This window comes from Thunnus maccoyii, chromosome 19 (genome assembly GCF_910596095.1).
Source record: "Thunnus maccoyii chromosome 19, fThuMac1.1, whole genome shotgun sequence".
NCBI classification, from domain to species: domain Eukaryota; kingdom Metazoa; phylum Chordata; class Actinopteri; order Scombriformes; family Scombridae; genus Thunnus; species Thunnus maccoyii.
In genome coordinates this window covers 23,743,056-23,765,190 of record NC_056551.1, presented here as the reverse complement: position 1 = coordinate 23,765,190, position 22,135 = coordinate 23,743,056, and the positions used below count along the sequence as shown (strand labels likewise).

Below are 22,135 nucleotides of genomic sequence, written 5' to 3'. Positions count from 1 at the left end.
ATTATCATCACACCTCCCACAGTATATTACCAGCTGTCTACCCAAGTTAAAGTGAAATACCTGCCTTTCATGTGCATTCCTTACGGCTCTACGAAGGCACTCATGACATTGACTCTATAAAGGTAATTTTTCAGCGGAGCTTTAAATAGCAGGAGGACGTGTGTCCATCGTTGCAGGCAGAATGAAAAGGGTTTCAGGCGTGTATGAAGATGGAGGATGTCACTGTGTTGTCTCGAGTAAAGACACAGCATGTCACATTTTAATCAACACTTTCATTTGGGAGCATTTTTCCTCCCGCTGCTACACAGCGACAGAGACCTTGAGACTCCTGGGTGATGGAGATCTGCACTCACTATGGGTTTTTTTTTTTTTTTTTTCCAATCTTGGAGGTGCACTAAGGCAGGTATGTGTGTGTGTGTATGCGTGTGTTTATTTCTAAGCCTTTGCGTTGTGCGTCCAGGTATTTGTGTTTTATTTGTGTAAGAAAATGTATCCAGGAATTCATTATTGCTTGGGAGTGAATTTCAAAGTGTGTGTGTGTCTATACAAGGCTGCAGCAGCATTAGTTGTGTTGCTTTTATTTCTGAGACAGGAGTGAGATGCGAGCAGAGGACGCAGCACTCAGACATCTTGATCAATGCTGTTTATATCTCTCAACAGGTTAAAAGCAGCACACGCGTTTACAAACGCTACACTCTCCCGACTCTTTAACAATGAATTTCAATCAGCCTCATTTCAGGTGTGTGTTTATTCTACTCCGAGTTGTCTCCGAGTCTTAAAGATAGATGTTTATGTCTGTGTTTGAGTGTCTAACTAACTCACAGCGGTGTTCCTGCTCTGCAGTAGAGGTTTGGTGTTCCTGAGCAGCAGTCTGTGATCTGGATCCATGATGTAAGGCGCCGCCTCGTTCTGGCCTTTTTTCTCCTCAGAGTCAGAGTCGTAGAACGTCTTGTCATTGTTTTCATCAAACACGGCACCCTGAAACACAGACAACACAGTATGTCACACTAAGGGACGTGGACGTTCATACCACAGTGTTCAGTTCAGACTTCAGTTTAGGTGATATTTACATTTTTACTCAAGTTGAAATTTGCTGGTAAACTGAGGAAATATTTTCTGCTGCCAGTATTTTAATTGCACGAAAAAATAATACAGGTATTTTAGAGAAACTATATTTCTCAATGCATCAAGAATCATTTACTCTCTTAATTTCTCCTAAAACACATTTTGTACACAAATCCAAGATTGTGAAATGGCTCAAATATACAGATGTCATTTAAAGCAACCCAAAGACTGTAAATCTAAAAACAGGAGCTTAACTCAAATTTTCCAATCTCAATTTCTAAATTATGACCACAAATGACCATTCGATGACACTTCATTTCTCATTTTTCCATCTTGATTTATATATTTTTAACATTCTAGTTTTTGAAAAGGATAAAGCTGGTGTTATACTTTATTTTTCTCATTTTCAACAAATCTCACAAAAAGACCAAATCCAGCAATGTTTTAGTCCACCTGTCAATACTTTCTGACTTCCACCTATTAATTCTTACTGACGACATACGTCTTTAAAAATATAGTTTACAACAGGAAGAGGAAGTGCTGCATGGTTCTGATGGCCCATACGACAGGTTCTCTTTAGTGGGGTTTTAGTAGGGTTCCTGGATTTTGTTTTTTTGCCCAAAAGGGTTTTTAGAAAACTGTAGTCATACAGAAGTAAATAGTGCATTTGTTGGGGACTATTTCCACCAGCGGAATAATACATTTTGGTGCTCTTGTGAGTATTTACAGCAGCAGAACAATGTACTGTAATGTACTGTGTGACACAGAGGAATAAGCTGTATCAGCTCTTAGTAGGATCAATATATTTGTTGGTTTTCATGGGATTTATTGACAATGAGAAAAATATAGAATATCCCTCTATAGACGTATCCTTTATATCCTTTTCATACTGACCCAGAAGAATAGTGTTTTACTGTGGAAGGTTTTTACATTTAATGTCTTGCAATTCTAGCAGCTAAAGGAGTAATTACCATGAATAAACACTGTAGCTACCATATCCAGCCAGCCTGCTTTCTAACAAAGATTTTAACATTTTTTAAGAAAGGTATACGGTGCATCGCCTCTTTATGGACCTGGATCCCCTTTAGTTGCGATCCTTATTGGAGTGATGAGCGCCTCACCTCTTTCCAGGGGCTGGTGAACTGTGTCCTGGCGTAGCGTGTCAACATGGAGATGATGACCACCTGGCCCCACTCCTCCACATCCACCAGCAGGTTACACAGCTTTCTGTAGTTCTTATGGATCAGGTCGATGCGATCTGGACACACCTCCTCGAAGGCCATCACCACACTGCCGGCCACCAGCTACAGATAAGTACGAAGGGAAGGAGGAAGAACAAAGAGAAACAAACTCATGAAGGAAATACTGATGTTTCTTTTTCTTTTTGCTCTCTCTTTATTAACATAGTTGTCAGGATATGTAGCAGTTTTGTTAGACAAACTGAACAAATACTTTATCTTTTAAACAAGCTGTAATACACAGACTCTGGAGAAATAAAACACTGGTTAACGGATACGACCCCCATCAAAAAAAAAAAGTACTATTATTGCACTTGGGAGAAAAAAAAAAAAACACAATACCAATTTACAACTTTGATTACAATACACACAGTTCAGCCTCTAAGTAGTTAGCTGATAATTAGAAGTAAAACGTTTGCGCTTAAAAGTTTTAACTGACTAAATTTACACAACCCTGTGAAATAAAATCCATCAATGAGACTGTTTCTTATATTTTCCCCATAAAATTTTTTTTTTTTTTTCCTGCTACAAAACTCATTTTAAGTTCATTTCCCGGGGAAAGGAGAACAAGGAGGAAGCAGCAGCTGAGAGAGCCAATAATCAGCTATGTTTTATTGGTAGAAGGAAAAAACCCATTTGGCTGTTGCATGCCACCCCCCAACACCCTCCTCTCCCTCCCACTACCACCACCCAACTGCCTGCTGGCTGGCTGACTGACTGACTGTGAGACTGAGTGAGTGACATGGCAGCGTATTAATATGCAAACAGCATTATCACGGGCAGGCGAGGGTGGAGAAGAAAAAGAGAAAGGGAGCAGAATCTGGTCTTCCCAATTAAAGCCTTCTGGCCCCTGGTGGCCCTGTGGGAACCCGGTGCATTTACCCATCAGCGTTGTCATGAGCCTGCATTGATTGTGTGTGTGCGCGTACGTGTGCGTGTGTGTGTGTGTATGTTCTCGAGTGTGTGAAATGTGTATGTGCGTGGCTGCTGTCTGTAGATTCTCCGAGAATTCTGGACCTTAAATCCGAGCGATGATTCGCCTTTCTGACATTCACGCACTAATACGGCTGCGAGGGTCAGACGTCTACCTTTTATGATATCACACTCGTGAATGAAGTTATATTTACTGAGAGACAAACGCAGTGATTCTACATACATTCGAGCACAACTGCAGAGAACTTGCAGGTAATGCTAACAGTCTTTGAACATGTTACTATACATATATTTTTTTATCTATTGACAGTAAAGACATCTCTTGACAGCTGCTGTAATAAGAATATAAAATATGGATTTTAATTTGGTTTTCACAATTTATGTCACCTGGATGGAAATCTGCAATTATATCTCTGTTTACATCATCAGCAGCATTTCTTTGATGACTTGCAATGAAAACATGTGAACAGCACGCTAATCTAAAGCTGTATCTAATGAGTCTTTATCTATTTATGATTCAGCTCGAGCAGAATAATAATAATTATTAAATGTGCAATTAGAAATTCCACAGATAATAAAAAAACAACCTGGACATAAAGGTGTCCTCCTATAGGAAGTGAAATTATCATTTATGATAATTTTATGCAGCAAGTTTACCACTTTAGAGTAAAAGGTGCAGGCGATGTCACCCAGTTAGGGTCCAGTGTTGTCTTCATTGCTTTCAGTAACATATTTAAAGGTTAAATCCACCCAAATTACAACTAAACGATTGTATCTCACTGCAGAAAGTTTGCAGTGAAGTACGTGTTATCACAGGAAAAGCACATGTGTAATTAATATCCTTAATAACGGCTTCATTCCAGTTAGGTGTGACAGTTTCAGGACCTTGGTGTTGTGCAAACTGGCTTAATGGGACATTTGAGTGAAACAGAGCCATCGTTAATTAATATTATTGGTTAAACGTGTGTTTCTCCTGTTATGACAAGTTACAATGCTGTGAAAAAGGTATATTAGTACCAAGCCATGTAGATGGTTTTTGTTTTATTTGCACAGGTTTTATCCAACTGTTGAGATTTCTCCCATCACCCTAATACAAAGGGGATACATTAAATTTTGTTTTAGGTGCTCAAAGCAATGAAAAATAATATTTAAGCAGCAGCATCTCTTTCTAACAATGTCCCTGCTGCTCTGGATAATCCACTGAATATGGTTTAAATGATTTTTAGAGAGAATATTAGAGCGTAGTGCCAATTAAAACTGTTCACAGCAACATTTATTTGTCAAACAATCATGGTATTTGTTATTATGTGTTATCCTGACATACAGATATAAACAAAATCATGAAAACTGAGTAATACAGGCTTGTATCTACGTTAGAGTAGCTTCACAGCAGCTTAAGGCACAGCAGGGTGTTTTTATTAATATCTCAGCCAACATATTCTGCTATAGATAAACCTACTCAAAGCAGTAAATTAGAGAATATACTTCCACTGTGTATTTTTGCTGGGGGGTGGAGGGGGGGTGTCATTCTCGCCTAGCGTTTTCCCAGGGCCTCTCCTGTCTCTAAGGCTATTATAGGCGGCACCGTTTCTGAGCATGTGGATCCTACTGTAAGGCTTTGTGCATTCTCTACCAACTTCCCCCATTAGACACAGCTCCAAGGTAAACTACATGCACCATCAACAAAACTGACACCCCAATCTATGGAGTTCATACACCTCCTCCCCCTCCTCCTCTGCCCACCTCGACCGTATTATCTACCCTGCGTGACAAGCCGGTAATGGAAAAATCACACTAAGCAAATGGTTCTTCTAATAACAATAAATTTCCTATAAAATTATGAAGGGCCCAAACTGTTTCCTTGCATCTATTTTGCTATGAATTCTAATTAGGGTGCCAGAGAGGCAGAGAGTGCTGGGTCATCACGCCAGAGACAACGTGCGCCTTTTTGATTGATGGCCTGGTGTGGGGTCGGCCTATCCTCCCTCCGTTCGCTCCTCTCCTGCTCTCTTTCTCCTCCCTCCTTTTTCTCTTAAATTAATGGGCATCTCACCTAGCCCCTAATCATAGTATCCCCCCCCCTCCCCTCCTTCCCTCCCTCCCTGCCCCTCCTTTCTGTTCTCATTTCAATTTTGCAGAAGGTGCAGGAGGGGAGGATGGGAGGGATCGATCATTTATCTTGTAATGGCTGGATAATAGATCCATCACGGTAAAACAGCTGCACAAACTCCTATGTTGTCTCTGTCATCAGGCCTTCCCATTTTCTCTTTAAACCATCCTGCCTATAAGCAGCAGCCCCCCCCCCCCCCCCCCACCCCCCACCCCCAGTGTGTCACAGCCATTTAACCAAACAGGCACATCTGTAAAGGTAAATGTCAGGAGGCCTGGACAATGCCACAGACTGGGACGATAACCAAATGTTTCCTTCTTCCACAGGCAGCATAGTGACATTAGCTAAATGGCATTTACCTAAATTAATTCACTTATTTGCAGTTAAACTGATTCATTAAAAATCAGATATGGAGATACAGCGTTAGAAACCTAAAGAAGCTGGCTGGCTGTCTAAGTAAGGTAGGTGTAATTACTACCATTTATTTTTCCTTTTTCCATTTTGCTTTTCCGGCTATGACAAGTCAAAATACCTGTTGTAAAAATGGGATTACATACAGGGCAGACGTTTTTCACTTGTCATAGCAGGAAAAGCGAAGGTGGAGCTACTAGCATTAAGGATGGGTCTGTTCCAGTCAAGTCCATCCCAGTAAGCTGATACCTACCTGGACCCTGAAACTGACTCATCAGATTGGATCATGTCGTTATTAATTACAGCTGTGATTTTCCTATGATGACATGTCAAAACGTCTCCTGTGGAAAAAAGGCGGTAGACTGGAATTTGTCTGAGTTCGTGTGTCTTAAGGTCACCTGTCCTGCGTGTTTACCACCTGACACCCAATGCATGCTGGGATTGGATTAAACACCACGTGACCCTTCAGAATAGACGCTGCTATAGGAAAAGGGTGGATAGATGTTGCTTAATACACAAGTGTGAGTCACTACCTGCTCAGAATGTCAATTCATGCAAGATTATTTTGTGTGGCTCTTATAAGCATATTCCTCAATGTATCATGATGCTATTATTAAAAGGGGCTCTCCAGTGATTTAGTAGTGTATTTACAGAGACAGAGTTTCAAAAATCTAAGTCAAAATCACAAGTAGCAGACATAGAAATATCCTTACTTTTAGTCCCTGGTATGGGTCTTGTTGAGTGCCACCAATAGCATCTTTTCGTTAGCCTCTTCCTGCCTGGTACAGTAAACGTCCACTCTTTCAACCTCACACTGCTCTCTGTTAAAAATCTGAAGTTCATTTTTGATCTCCAAGTCCGAGCTGAGATGATTATATTTTCTCAGCCTTGACAAACTCACGCAGAAGCTACAGAAGACATTATAAAAATGAAGTGATTGACCTTTATGTGTAAAACTGGTGGACCAGTACCCAGTTAGGTAAAGCTACAGTACATGTTTCCCCTCACGAACACACCAAGAACACCAGCAGCATGTGACAACACCAGGATATCCTCCTGTGGCATTACTACCAGCACATAGAAGCAGCAATAAAAAAATATATATATAGCAGGAAGACCGTCCATCGTTGTGGGACTTCTAAATGGTACATGGTTTCGCCCGTAGCATCATAAAAATGCATAGCTTGATAGCTATTAAGTATCCACTATGTTGGGGTTTTTTCACCATTCATCACCGACTGATAGTGCTTGTGCGTCTGTGTGATGATAGTGCCCTCTCTCTCCGTCCCCAGCCTCACGATGTGGGCTCCAACGGGGGAGAAGTCATCTGTCTTCGTTAGCGTCTGGGGCTAAATATGCTATGCATCTGGTACTGGGCTTTCCATCCCCCCCTTGGCCTAAGCTGCTTTGTTTTGTTTGTATAATGATAGGTATACGCTATGAATACATAATTATAACAAACTGTGCATGACTTGCACGCACCGACACAACATACTCTGCATTCTGTAGCCAACCTCTACATATTTGAAATTGGCATTTAAACACCCTTAGTATTCACTGTGACCTCCTCAAATTAATGTGCTGCCTACTGACTTCTAATGGGCTGCCTGCATTGTGTCTGTGACCGGCCTAAACATTGTATTTGAGAATCCGACTAATTTACGCTCCATTTTGGAGAAAAAAAAAAAAAAAAAAAAAAAGGAGAAGAAGTTGGCCTTTGAGAAAATTAAGCTGACACTAGCATCAGTGCGAAAATTCCTTCCAAATGGACACTTAACAAGGAGCATCTGAAGATGTGTGGGTTTAAGTGGGTGTTAACAAACCATGGCATTGCCGAATGAGCTGTGGGATAGAGAGCTAAGAGGGAGAATCGCTTGACTGGGGCGCCCTCCAGTGGTCTGCAATCTCCAACATGTGATCTGTACTGTAACAACGGCCACTTACTGCTCAGTCTTATACTTACTGTGCTTTTGTCTTTCAATAGTTTCTCGATCACTTCAATCAGCTGCTCTTTCTGCTCTGGATCAAGGCTGAAGACAAAAGAGAGACACAGATAGAGAGAGAGAGAGAGAGAGAGCTTTGAAACAAACTGTCAATTAAGGAATGGCAATTATTCACACAACATGAAAACTAGATGGACTTACAAATTAAATCATGTCCCCTCTGTGTGCTCAGAATACTGAGAACGCTCGTGTGCTCTGATCAACTGTCTATAAGCATGTTTTATTTCCTGATTCAGTCTGGTAAATAACTTAAATCACATATAAAACTGATTCAGTTTTCCCTACTTTGTTCATATTTTAAGCAATCCTTACCAACCCTAGAAGATAAGAGCAAGATAACTGCAGGGTAAAACCCCTTTTGTCAACATTACCCAACTATTTATTGGATTAACTGCTCAGGAATGAGGTAGTAAGGAGAGTCAGTCAAGCCAATGAATGCAGCCACAAGCTTTACCGAGTGATATCTGCTGCTGGTGTTGCAGCCCGGCGATCGGAAAGAAGCGTACCTGTAGAGCTTCTGAATAGCGTGGGCAGAAGTCTTCCTGACATAGGGGGACAAGTCAGCTGCAGCCTCCTTGATGGCCAGCATCATGATGGGGACGATTATGGGGACACGGATACTGGACAGAACCCTCAGTGCGCTGGCCCGGATGAACTGGTTTGGGTCCTGCCACGAAAAGACATGAAAACGCTGAGTGTCAGTGTGTGGAGGAATGTGTCTTTTTAATAATGATACCAGTATCTGGAGCAGAGATTATACACAACTTTCCCAACGCTAATATCAAATATACCAAAAAGAAGTCAGGAAAAGTCAGCAGTCTCTAGAAATGTGCATAAGAAAACACTCACACGACATTCTTCTATTTTTTACCGTGTTAGTGATAATAAAGAGATAAAAACAGAGACAGGAAGTAGTAAAGTTACCTTGAGGGCCCGCTGGAAGGTGCTGATAGATAGCAAAGCCAGGTCCTGCTGGTCCTCTGCGTACCTCACCAGGTACACATAAACGAGCTTCTTGAGCTGCAAAGGACAATTACATCAAACAGCTGTAAAAGCAGAATTAATGCAGCACATGTGGGGGAAAAAAAAAATCTAAGAAACCAGATGTGAACTAAAACAGGTTTATACGGGAGGATATGTTGCATGTTTTTACATCCAATGAAAGATAAAAGACTAGTGCTATAAAAGGAATAAAGAGAACAATAACGTATGAAACAACAAGCTTTGTTCCTCAACAGGAAATTTGTGTTTATTATTTCAAGAGGTGGAGAAAAAAAAAGTTGGTTTTGAAAGTTTTCCTATCTTGAGCTGCACACTCGGTCACATGTTGTTTCAGGCAGAGAGCAGAGGTAACGTATTTTTGTTCCTTTCAGAAATTGGCACTGAATTATTTAATGGAACCCCGTCCTGTGTTTCAGCTTCTACATCTCCCTATTTTTCCTCACAGGAAAGCCTGAGATAACATTTGTCCTGCTTTCTGACAAGTTTAACTGGAGGCCAAAAGGTTGCTCCTCTGCTGATTCACGTCGGCTATTCAGAAAAGACAGAAGAACAAACAGAGCCGGTGGATTCATAAATAATGGAACTGGGATAAAAGTGCTTATGAAAAATGATGATTTACTTGAGGGACTATCTACGGTTTAATTTACAAACCAATTTAAGGTGGAGGTCAGAGGTAAGGTTACGTTTTTAGATACAATCGCAGAGAGCTTCATCCAGTAATCAGCACCATGCTTTCTAATGCGGTGAGTATTGACCTGCAGCAGTGCACCACAGCTCTCAATCATCATTCTGGTCATTACTGGCGGAATTAATGGCATTACTCACTATAAAAAGGAGACACAACCTATCTGCCCTCAAGGATCTGGACTGTATGACCACACAGTACACGCCTGATTTCATTTTGAACCGCTAAGTAGGCGATTAAGGGCTCTACAAGTGAAAATTTCCCAGCATCAAATGCGATTTTTATGTGTTTTCTTCACTTGAATATCCACTCAAAAGCACACACATACATACAAGTATGCCAAACGATGCAAACACACACATTTACGTATAATATGTTGTGTTGAAATGAAGCACGGCGCTGATTTAAGAAAATAAAGCGTGCCGATATTAAATCACGCAACATTATCAATAACCTGCATGCTCTTCTGCTGTTTTCTAATTAGCTGAGGATCGATAGCGGCTAACAAGAGGCTCGCACCTTAGAGGGGATGGTGAGGAGATAAGAAGAGATGAGATGAGGGGTGGGAAACGGTAGAAGAGACCGTTTTTAGTGAGATATACTGGAGGTGAGTAGAAGTAGGAAAAGAAAGCAAGAGATATATAGAGAGAGAGAAAACATAGACCAAGACCTCACACTACCTTAGCAGCTGGTGTGTATGAGGTGGGAGAGAGGAGACGTGACTGCGGGCTCTCTTCTGCCAATTACATCCTGCCTAGCGAGCCTGGCACACAGCGCCCGGCTTCAGGCCCCCCGCTCACATGCTGCCCCTCACGCTAGCTGATTATTCTGCTGCTGCTAATCAATATTCACAGGTTCTGGGCATGGGAACCCCTCTTGAGCTGTTGCTTAGTGTTTGGACATTCGCTGGAATATTCTGTTCATGGGCCTGTCAAGACTGGCGATACACTTTACGTGATTTAGTGGAGCGTTTACGCAGGCACACAATATCTTACGGTATCTTTATGCTGCTGCTGCCGCACCAATTTATGATTTGCAGAAGTAAGTTGTGCTTCTGGTGATTGATAAGGAAGAATTAAGTTGAAAACAGCTTCTAATTTATGATCCAATGGTGCAAGACATTTATTCTGAACATACTTAATTGAAATGTTCTCACTGATGAAGCAAACCTAAATTAAATTAATCTAAATTTGAGTTACTGCTCACAAAAAAAAAATAGTTGCAAAACATATTTCGTATTTCAATAACTTATAATTTTATGATGGCAAATAATATGACTCATACTGCTCTGGTTAAAGAAAAAATGTGAAACAGATTTCAAATAGATGATGAAATATTGGTCTAACGTTTTTATTATAAATACAGAATTTAAGTTGTGTAATTTTAAAATCCTCCACAGAATTTATTATGTACCTGAGAGGATTATTTGCTTTAATAGTGATTCTTCACCAAACTGTAACAGATGCAAAACTGAGATATATAAATATATACATATGTAAATATAGACAAGGGGGGGATCCAAACATTTCCGAAAGCCATTTGGATTGAACGGCAGAAGAGTGTAGTTATCAGATTTGCCACTAGGTAGCACATGTCTACAGCTTGGTGAAGCTAAAATTGGGACTAAAAGGAAGAAGATTCACCACCGTGGAGGAAATCCAGGAAGAAACACAAGAGTCTCTGGACACAGTGACAAAAGACGACTACAAGAAATGTTTCCAGGAACGGGAGGAGCGCTCCTCTCAAGGAGAGTACTTTAAAAGGGATGAGAAAGGTACAACTGAAATATTTATGAGGTTTTTTTTTTTTTTTTAAACAATTCCAGGAATCAAGCCTCCCTCATATAGACTTGGTCATGTTCAAAGCTAGAATCATGGAGGAAATTTGGAAGTTCACTAGGTCAAGTACACCTCAGAGAGTATTGTCATCTCACAGTTCCTCTCCACTACAATATGTTTTGTTTAATGTTACTTCTGTCAGATGTTTAACCTTCATTGTGCAGAGTTTTACAGGTGAATGTTGTTTTCAAATTCATCTGCTGACGGGCAAAGTTTCTGTGAAAATCTATGTTTAGGGCATGTACGTATGAGCATGATCTGTCACATCACAACTAGTTTGGAAGCTAATTGTGATCCAGTATACAAGTGTCATGTGGAAACTTGAAGCCTCCAGTGCACAAACACTGAGAATTAGCCTAACTTTTCAGCGAGGCAGCAGACATCTTGTGTTCAGCAGTGAAACTTTGAAATTAACAATATTTGCTTCTTTACAGATTCCAGATTTTTTTACATGAAAGAGTAAATGTGCTTTTAAGAATTTCCAACTATTGAACTTTTTTTGTGGCAAAACATAAATTATTACTCTCAGCAGAATATTTTTATATGCCTTAAAACATATCTGATGTTATTTTTAAGTTCTTTAATTAGAGCTGCGACTATTATTTTCATTATCAATTAATCTGCTGGTTAGTTTCTTGAATAATGAATTGTTTTGGCTATAAAGTAACAGAGAATGATAAAAAAAAGCCCATTATAATTATAACCCAAAGATATTAAGTTTAGCAGAAACAAAAACATGAAATTCTCTCATTTGAAAAGGAGCCAGCAAATGTTTGGTGTTTTTGATTGAAATTAATTATCAGAACAGTTGCCGATTCTTTTTTTGATTGACTAACTGATTAAAAGTTTCAGCTCGACTTTGTACAAAAAGGTAAACTTCAATAAAAACATTAAATAATTTAAATAAAATACAAAAATACACAAAATGAATTTTATAAAATGAAAACCAAGCTAAACAAATTTAAAGAAAAGCCTTTCAAATCCTGCCAATCCATATGAACCAACTAATGTTCTGTATGTGGAGGTTGCAATACAAGTTGTTGTCATTGAGAGAATCTACGTGTTGTGCCCAAGCGACAACAACCACATCTTTAAACTGAGGCCGGTGTGATACCACTGACAGTCGCTAGATGATCCATTAGACTCCCATTCAAAAAGCGTCAACTTCTCTCATGAAATACTGAGTCAATACATTTTTTCAACGAGTCATTGTGGTGTCAATCGCTAAATTTGGGCCTTTTAATAAGTGTGCTGGTGGTCATTTTGGAAATTATTACTCCCTTAATAAGATATAAAGTCGAATAATAGCTTTGATGTCAGCCATGTGGGTGTTGATTGACCGCTGTTATTAACAGTTCGCTCCCCAGACTTCGGGACTCGCACTGAGTCGGACTATTGTCGCAATATTTCAGTAATTTTAATGTTACTTGATAATGATACCTGCCATGTTAGTTAGTTAATGTTGGTAAGTTAGTGTTAGCTTCAGTCCGAGGTAACATGGCGTGTTTCCAGAGTGTGAAACGCAACATCTCGTATTCCTTATTTGGAAGGTATTCGCTCCAAACAGAGAAGATGGCGCCGACCGTAAGCAGCAACTATTTGGCTTTAAACTGACTCCAATTCATATGCAGTCTATGGTTTTGCCACACTTGTATTAGTCAAGATTTAAATGAATCGTAACAACCAAGTGTAGTAATGATGCTTTTCTGTGATATATTACTCAATAATGTCATACCTCGATGTTCTTACTCGCGACGTTCTTCACGACAGCGGGAAACAGCTCGGATGCATTTTTCCCTTTGGCGATCAGCTGAAAAGAAAACGATAACACATTTATATTCACCAATCTTACATCCCCAACAGCTGAGAGAAGACACATACAACAATTCAGTTGGTCATTTAAAAAGAAAAGGTTTTTGTGATTCTGCACTCACCCCAACGACCCTTTTCATGGCCTCCAGTTTAAGCGACTCCTTGTTGCTTTCCAACATCTCTTTAAGGTCTTCATTCCTGAGGTCAGAAAATTAAATACTGTTACTTACACTTACTATGGTCAACAGAGACGACACAGTAAGCACCTGACTAATCAGTTTCAACTGTTAGAGCTTGACCAAAGTGACTGTGAAATCTCCATGTATACAACATCTGTCAGGGTACTCAGGCAAAGGTCACAGTGGCTCCTATAAGCCAAACAGTTCTGTACATTGTTTGGCTGACGGGAGCCAACAGTACACTGACAAAGCATCCAACCAAACAACAAGAATCTCATCTTTACCAATGCAAAAGCAGGGCCAGTATCACTCCAATTTCTGGCACTCACATGATAAAGCACTCATAAATAAATGCTCATTCCTCGGCTAATGACAACACACAATGTCATTGTAAAACTACACAGCAGGTTGTTTGTTCCACACAGAGGCTAAACACTGAGAGAGGTATCGTCTAGATGGAAAACACATTGTACAACCAACCCAGAGGTTGACTTTTTGGGGAATTCTAAGGACAAAATATATATTTTTCATTCATTCATGAATCCTAATGACATTGGCGATCTCCTGAAGATTGGCAGAGGGTTGACATCACTGCTTTTTACTTTACTTAACTTTTTACAGTCTTGACAGCAACCTGGATAGACCACATCAACATTTGACACAGATTTAATAGATATTCTGGATAAATTGTAATAACATTCACCATCACCGGATCAAAGTTTTAAAATGTACAATACTTTGGTTTATGACCAAATACCTGCAAAACTAAATGACATTCCCATCAGACTGAGCAGTACTTTGTATTTAGCGCTAATTAGCAAATGTTAAAATGCTGACACACTAAATTAAGATAGTGAACATTATACCTGCTTAACATCAGCATGTTAGCATGCTGACATTAGCATTTTGCTCAAAACAGAGCTACTAGCTTGGTTGTAGACTCAGTATTATTTCAGCATTGGTCTAAAAAGTTACTAAAAGTAAAAGTTACCAATGAAATGTCTTTGTCAGTCAGAAGATGATGTCTGTTCAATGACAAGTTTGTCTTAACATGAATCTTATGTTTAAGAATTAATTCAAAATCTTTTAATTTTGAAGGAAATACATGTTGTAGATTTTTAAAGATACAATACAACAACAATAATCTGAATATTTTGTCTCCATTCCCTTTTAAACAGATGCAGGATACCAACCATTTAGAAAAAAATATTTTAAAACCTTATTTTAAAGTCTGTTATATCTGAATTTATCCATATTTGAAATAATGGTCATTAAGGAGGCATGGTTTTCACTTTTTCAGGTAATACTTTTTGAACAACACAGCTAATATAAGTATCCAACACAATGAAGAAACACTAACTTGACTTAAAACTTCTGTCAAAATAACAAACACAGTTTATAGTACGTCTCCAGTTAGACAAGTGTAGTACAGTAGGTGATCTTACTACAGTACCCGGCTTTGTGTGTCTCCTTGGGGCTACTGTTGGTGCGTGTGAGGGCCTGTTCTTCCTGACTGGGCTCAGTCTTCAGAGTGAGCTGTAAGTTCTCAGCAGACATCAGCGCTATCCTCATGGCTCCTACCGCCTCTGAGCGTAAAGAGAAACCACCATCCATACCGGCTTTGCTCCACAGCAGCCCAGAGACACTTCAGTCCAATCAAAAACCAGTTCCTTCTGTTTGTGTGTGAATGTGTGTGTGTGTGTGCGTGTCAGCTGTGTAAAGAATCCACAATCCACAAACCAAACTGTATTTCAAGTAACATAAAAGTAAAAGAGTGCTGTGGTAATTGCTTTCCTTCAGGCTGTGTGCTCTGTTCTCTTGGCTTTATTTACAGTTGTCTTCTTGTCTTGTTCATAGCTGTCAAAACGGGGGAACAGTGGAAAAACAGCACAGGCGCCACTGGCTTTATGCCTGTCATTCACAACTCCCTTCCTCTTCTCTTGGGCAAAAAAAAAAAAAAAAAAAGTCACAAGATGCTCCGTCAGCTCGCTAATGGCAAGTCATCCTTACGCTGGAGGGTAGAGGCTGCTCACTCGGGTAAAGTCCTCTCTCTCCTTCTGCTGTGGTCCACATTTCTTCTGAAACAACCTGCCGCTCAGCTGTGGTCAAGTCCTGTTAACTATTACTGCTCTCTTCTTACACATGTAGATTTTTTCCCTCTGGGGAAGAAGGCTATCTCACCTGCCTTCTGGCTCTGTATGAGACTCTGCCTCTGTGTGACTGCGGTCACTTCCCTCTAGGGGAAAAAGGAGGGCCTTATCTACACTGGTGGGTAAACACAGAGCTACTTTTCATCACCTTCGCTGCACAATAATCTACTTTAGCTTGACACAACTGAGAGCGCATAGGCTGCCAAGTTTGGCTGACAGGGCAAACAGGACAGGCCTACATCAAAGATAACAGTACCGAACTGAATGTCAGGAAATGCCCTTTAAGATGTGAATGGTACAGGAAGATTTTGCAAGGGGCGAAATCTGCCTCAAACGCTTTCTTTGGAAGTAAAGTCTTGGACCGCCTGACAACTCCAGTCACATTGATGCATGTTGGGGAAAAAGTAGGTTTCTACTATAATACATATGGCTATTTTAAGCAGTTCTGTCCAAAGTTTTGTTCTGCTTTTTTTAATAACTAATCATGAACACTCAATCATCAGTTCTTGAATTCTTCTTACTGTCCCTTTTTTCTCTCAGGATGTGGTAAACCTTACATTAGTGGGCCGGCTAGAAACGTGACTCCAAATGTATGTTGTTCTGATGTGTCAACAGGAACACGTTCACCTTATCAACCTGACATAGTGATAATATATCAATCTTGTATAACAGCTTGTTCCACTGATCCCAAGTAGCCAAAAAGTAAATTAAAGCAGGTTTATGCTAATTTCTGCCAGCAGTGGCATCTAAAACAATATTTATTGTATCGTATTGTACAAGAGAGAGTTCATTATGCTAAAACAGTGAGTCAGGAATACTTAGTGGTTACCAACTTTTTGGCTTCTAGACCCTTAAAATGAAGCACTGTCAGGCAGTTTAGGGCTGAAGTTTTCTCAATTAATTGATAAATTATTCTATTCTAGGTTCATCCCTTTTAATAATCTGGGGACCCCTCAGATTTTTCAGGGACTCCTTTGGGAACCGCTGCTTTACTGTGTTTAGTTATCCACAGCCAACATCCCTGCATCCCTCTTACAGTAATCTCTCTGGTCTCCACACATCAAAAAGCCAAAAACATCTGCACCACGTCTGGTTGATTATGAGCTTTTCAAATCTTTCCATCGCTTGCTGAGATTGATTATAATATCATTTACCCGTTGGCAGTTTCCTAATGAATATTTATCACAAATGGGACACTTGTGTATCCATCTCATTTAATACCATGTTGTTATGATGTGAAGACAAAACCCGTTTGATCATATGGTTAATTATTTAAGCTCTGTACTTAGGATTAGATCACACAAGTTCATTATTATAAGATGCAGATCTGGTCTGGAAAAACCTTTTGTTTATCTCCTGTGGTTGTAACCTTCTACCCCTGTCCATCACTTTTCATTGCTAATATATTCAATATCGAATTCTGAAGATCCATTACCAATATTACAAAAAACATCATTTGTATATGTGCTAAAATGTCCCTATTAATACAGAGTTAAGGTTGATACACAACTATTAAATTCCAGAAGGAGATGATGGTCACACTTGACAGTAAGAGATTAGTGCCTCCATGTGGCTGTTAGTTATATAAACCCACAGTTACTGTTTGCATCTCATCATCTAGTATGTTGTAATCATCAGTTCAACTTGAGGCAGAAGTTGATTTTAGAGCTGATTTTATGAGTAGAGCATTAGTGTGCAAGGTCGTTTTTCAACAACTGTATTCCTTTTTTTGACTTTAATAAAACAAAATTCCACCTTTAGTATTTTTTCATTGGTTGAATTTTTGTCACTGGTGTTGATTCATCCAAAGACAAACATATAACTGCTATAAAACAATATAGTCAACACCTCTCTGGCCCAGGTTAAGGACTCCAAAGAGGAAACAAATGTGACCTGAACATATGACTGCATTCCTTCATTCATTCAGAAATGAATGAATGAAAGGATGCAGTCACATGTTCCTAAATTAGTTTAGAAGAGACAAAGCTGTATGACGCATTTTGAATCATATTGGAATAAATTAGATGTCTTTCTTTTACGACTTAATAAATAAATAAAACGCTGGCAGCCAAAGTGACTGAGAAAAGACACGGTAGAATACTTTAACAATTCATTCAAACTTTTAAAAAAAATACTGTTTTGTCAGAAAAGCAATAACTCACATAGAGTTAAAAATATCCTAAATAACAGGGGGGGGATAAATGTAGTCTATGTAGCAGGAATGCAAGGAAGCCTGGAAAAATATGCAAGTTCTTAGTTAAAATATTTGGATCTGCCTCTCAAATGAAAGGCTTGACACCAGCGAGTGGAGGCGTCTGCGGTAACGGTGAGCTGTCAAAATAAGAGCTTAAAATATGATAAAGTACATCATACAAAAATAGGTTTTTCATGGATTGTGCTACAGCAAAAAAAAGTACAAGCTAATTACATCATAACAAACAGCACATTAAAGTATCTGAATTTACGAGTAGAAATCAAGTTGTTATGTTTTTTTTCCATTAGTTTGCTCTAAAACGGAATTTTAGAGTAAATGTTTGTTGAGCTTTTTTTTTATTACAGTTTAGCAGTTGCGACATAAAAAAAGATTAGGAAACCTACATTCACGTGTCTGATTTAACTGCTGCCTGGAGCCTGAAAAATGATGTTCTATCGTGTCAATATGCAGCGTTTCAATCCCTGTTTTGCCACGTCAAACATACCTCACGCACCTGGTACTGCTTCTCTGTGAGCCAGGAATTCAGACTGCAAACACATGTTTTTAGTTCATCATTCCAGTTAAATCTTGTAGCATCTATTAGCATCATCTCCTCTTTACTCAGTCTCTTATAGTGCTTCTACTTGACCTATATCAGCTTTCTAAGTGAGGAATGATCCTGGATTGGATGTAAACACATAGGCTACCAGACAGTAGACCTATCCAATAACCTCTGACCCTTATTAAAATGAAGTTCAAGATCAAAATCCTATCTTTACAGCAGCTCAAATAATACTGTCCATACAACAAACACAACCAAACCACTCAGCCACAGCGAAATATCTCTTTAGTCACACGTGATAAATCAGTCACACGTGTCTCCGCCTGGCGAGGGCCTTGCCTACAGCTTTCAGTCGGCAGGAAAAGGCCTAAAAGACTACAGAACATTACAGGAATGTTGCCGTTCACCTCAGATGCGACTGACATTCACTGTTTTCAAAATAACAAAAACACAACGTGATTTAATTTCAGTAGAAGTAGCTCTCTGTGCTTTCCTCAGCAACAAAAAAGCTGGGGTTAAATTTCATTAACAAATATGCAAGATCCATTCATGATGAGGAGGACACACTAATATGAGATACTTGCACTGACGCAGCACATGTATTAGAATATACAGGCTTGGGCATTGTGAATTGTGTCAGACTAGACATGTGCAAACAGAAGCGTCATTCATGCCCTCGTATTTCTTTCCCTCCCCTGATCTTCCAGCTTGGTCTAGAAGTAGCCAAACATATGACCTAGCCTCGCCTAAGTGGGAAGACATGTCATGTGAGACAGCTTAGAGGTTGACTTTAGCATACTGAGCAACATTTAACCCAAAAGAAAGTCAGCAGAAAGGCATCCAAAGCAAAGCAGGCTAACGCTTGATCAAGAAAATGCTCAAAAAACAAAAATGGGAAGCTGCAGTGAACTCTTGCACAAATGTTGTGCCAGATTTGAGGAAACTCAGTACTCCATTCATTCATATTTCTTGTTGGGATTGAGCACATAAAAAAACTGACAGAGCCTCTAAAATTTGAAGTGTTTTAGTTAATAAGTCTACACCTGAAGAGCTGGTGTGTTCTCAGAGAGCATGAAACCAGAGTAGCTAATCTGCACAAACACTGATTTTACAAAGAAATTACAAAATGCAAAGTGTGGTTACACTGATGAGTGACTGCCCTCTAGTGTCTGGTTGATGGAATGATACTAGACAACGTGACCAAAACATGCTGACAGACCGGTTTCAGTTTTATAAGGCTGAGAAGTTGATTAAACATGGTTTTAACGAGCTGGTGTAGAAGTTAATTGTGATGTGACGTTATTACAAATGGAAACATAGAAAACACACAGAGCCTTGAACACTTGCATGACCATATCTACAGAAATTAATTATGTATATTAGGTACAAAACACCTTATTTTATCTTGACTAGAAGTTCAAATCCCTGAATATGTAAATATAAGTGTAGATCATTGACACATCTATCTACACACTGGTATTATGATATTATGGTCTGTCTTACAAAACAGGTTTTAATTCAAACAGGTCTCACATTTAAAGTTAATATTGATTCAATGCCATGTTGACTTTCTATATGAACAGTTAACAGTCTAAATGTGTTAGTTTCATTGATTCATCATTTTAATTTTACATCACTTATTTTGGGATTTATACAGCTAAACAGACAAAAAACATTTTGCTTTCAATTTCAATTTCATCCTATAAAATAGCATGAATAAATATGTGTTAATGAACAGCCTATTCTATCTACATCACTTTTAAAAAGAGGAAGTTTGCACAACTGAACAATTTTCTGTGAAATTGCCAGTTTTGTCACAGATTGTTTAAGAAGCACTAATGACTCAAGATTAATCTACAACTGTGATTTAACGGAGCATCAGTCACCTGTCAGCTGCAGTCATACGCCTTCCATACACAAACCCTGCGTATGATCTGTTATCTTACACTGAAGATTCAACATGGCGGACAGCGGGGCTCTCGTAGAATACAGTTACTGCCTGAAGAGAAGCTGGTTTACCAAGTAGCTCAGCAGAGGTTGTGTATTGAGCACAGATTGAAGGTGAGGTAAACACACCTTGTCTCCTCTTTATGGGGGAGAAAGCTACATAAAGATCTTTGTTGGGTTTTCCACTCGTTTCTTTTGCAGGCATTTAACACATCTGACTACAATATAATAAAGGCATGTGGTGGTCAGTTCATCCACCTGCAGGCGGAAATGTATATGTTTGTTCCTGTATGGTGTGCACGTGTTCATGCTGGTCAAACACATATAGCATAACAATAAGGCACAGATGGTAGTCTTTTGTCAACAGTTTGGTACTATATTAAATTTCCTCATCAATACATGCGTCTACAGAAATGTGAACTGTGCAATTTTTTTAAGAAACTGTAAGCTACACCTTCTTCAAAACCGAAAGAGACACACTAAGCAGGACTGGCCTACTCTGCAGCATCAGCTTACCTCACTGTCTGCAAAATAATACAACCTGAAGCCTCAAAGTCATTTTCTAACTGTGAAGAAAATCATTATTGTATCCTATTTATGAAGCACTCAGTGCAAAGATCAGAGACTCACAGGACTGGCTAAAGATTTGTTTACCTATGTGACCTGGAAGACTAATCAGTCCTCTCTGTAGTTTAGATTAAATTAGACTTTTCCAAATGCCATCTCTTACTGTGTTAAGTCATTGCTGCACACTGTATATAATGTATGAATGCATGTTTTGTCTCCCTCATGTAGGTTAATGGAGTGGAAAACATATTAAGCACACTTTTCAATATAATGCACTCAAGTTCACCACCACAAACACTCACTACGACCTCAATAATAAACAGAAAGTAGAATTATCAACTTTCTGACAGTGTCAACAAAAACTGTAAATGCATGAGCTTCGTAAAAGTATAATTTAAGGCAGAGCTGTTGCATTAGTTTGCACAGGTGTTCCTAATAAAGTGCTGAGTTTATAATGTAAATATATATACATAAAGCTAACACATTTATATCCTGCAGCTGCTAAAACTTGCTCTCCCCTCTCAATACCGGTTTTATCTCAACGTGCAAAAACAGATACATAGAGGTTAAATAGAGCAAAACAAGCCGCTAAAAGCCACATAAAAAAGTACTTTTGATACTTTAACAGTTCCGTGACTAACGGCTAACCGTCATTCGCCATCACTGCCTGTGCCTAGCTTGTCTTTTCCAACTCAGCTACACTGACAGTTAGCCGCTTGAAGTTCGTAAAAACCGTCTAACATGTCAAACAAGGGAAAAATGTTGACAACAAACGTTTATCCTACTTTTTAAAGTCAGCGCTGAACAGTCCAAAGGCGGCTCCGGAGCTGGAGGAGGTCGGGGTACTCTCCTGCCCCGCTTCCACCGCTGTCTCCGCTCCTCCTTGGTCGTTGTACAAAGCGCCCGTCGACATGCTCCTCATTTAAAAGACGAGTAGACGTATTCTGCTCCTCTATCGAGCTACAAACAGCTCATAAACTTGTCGGTATGTTAGTGTAACGTAGCGTTATTAAAGTTCCCTGCAAAGACAAACTTCTCCGAGATTTCACCCCAACTTTTTTTTTTTTTTCTTTTCGTACACGCAGTAGCGGAAGTGTGAGCTGGACAAGTTGGTGTCACATGACTGGGCTTCAGCTGCTAACGGGCTGTAGAGCTAAATCAACTAGAGCCACTACAACACACTGATCTCTGCTTTCTATGACTGATACAGGGGCGGATTTAGAGATTTGAGGGCCCCAAGCAATTTCTATCTTTATTTTCACCCTTTCTCTAACTGGGGATGCTGGTATTGGCAGTAGTAGAAGGAATATTCAAAACTTTTTTCTTAAAGATCTCCTTCAGACATGTTTTAAGATGTATAAAAAATACTCTACTTTGAATAATAATTTGTGTTTTTACATTAAAAAAAAAGTTCAATTACCTGGTTAGAAATTCTTAAA

At 39.3% G+C, this 22,135-nt stretch overlaps 1 protein-coding gene across 1 annotated transcript in view; it reads right to left on the bottom strand.

Annotated features, from left to right (window-relative positions):
* Nucleotides 1–21,843, bottom strand: part of ap3b1a (adaptor related protein complex 3 subunit beta 1a) — a 64,552-nt gene extending 42,709 nt beyond the window's left edge. The window contains exons 1-8 of the mRNA XM_042395340.1: nt 21,482–21,843; nt 13,220–13,295; nt 13,021–13,095; nt 8,685–8,780; nt 8,267–8,427; nt 7,721–7,787; nt 2,187–2,369; nt 823–978 (exon numbers count right to left, since the gene is read on the bottom strand). Coding sequence (XP_042251274.1) covers nt 823–978; nt 2,187–2,369; nt 7,721–7,787; nt 8,267–8,427; nt 8,685–8,780; nt 13,021–13,095; nt 13,220–13,295; nt 21,482–21,618 — 951 coding nt within the window. The 5' untranslated portion in view covers nt 21,619–21,843. The remainder of the gene's footprint in view (nt 1–822; nt 979–2,186; nt 2,370–7,720; nt 7,788–8,266; nt 8,428–8,684; nt 8,781–13,020; nt 13,096–13,219; nt 13,296–21,481) is intronic.
* Nucleotides 21,844–22,135: the final 292 nt, after the last annotated feature.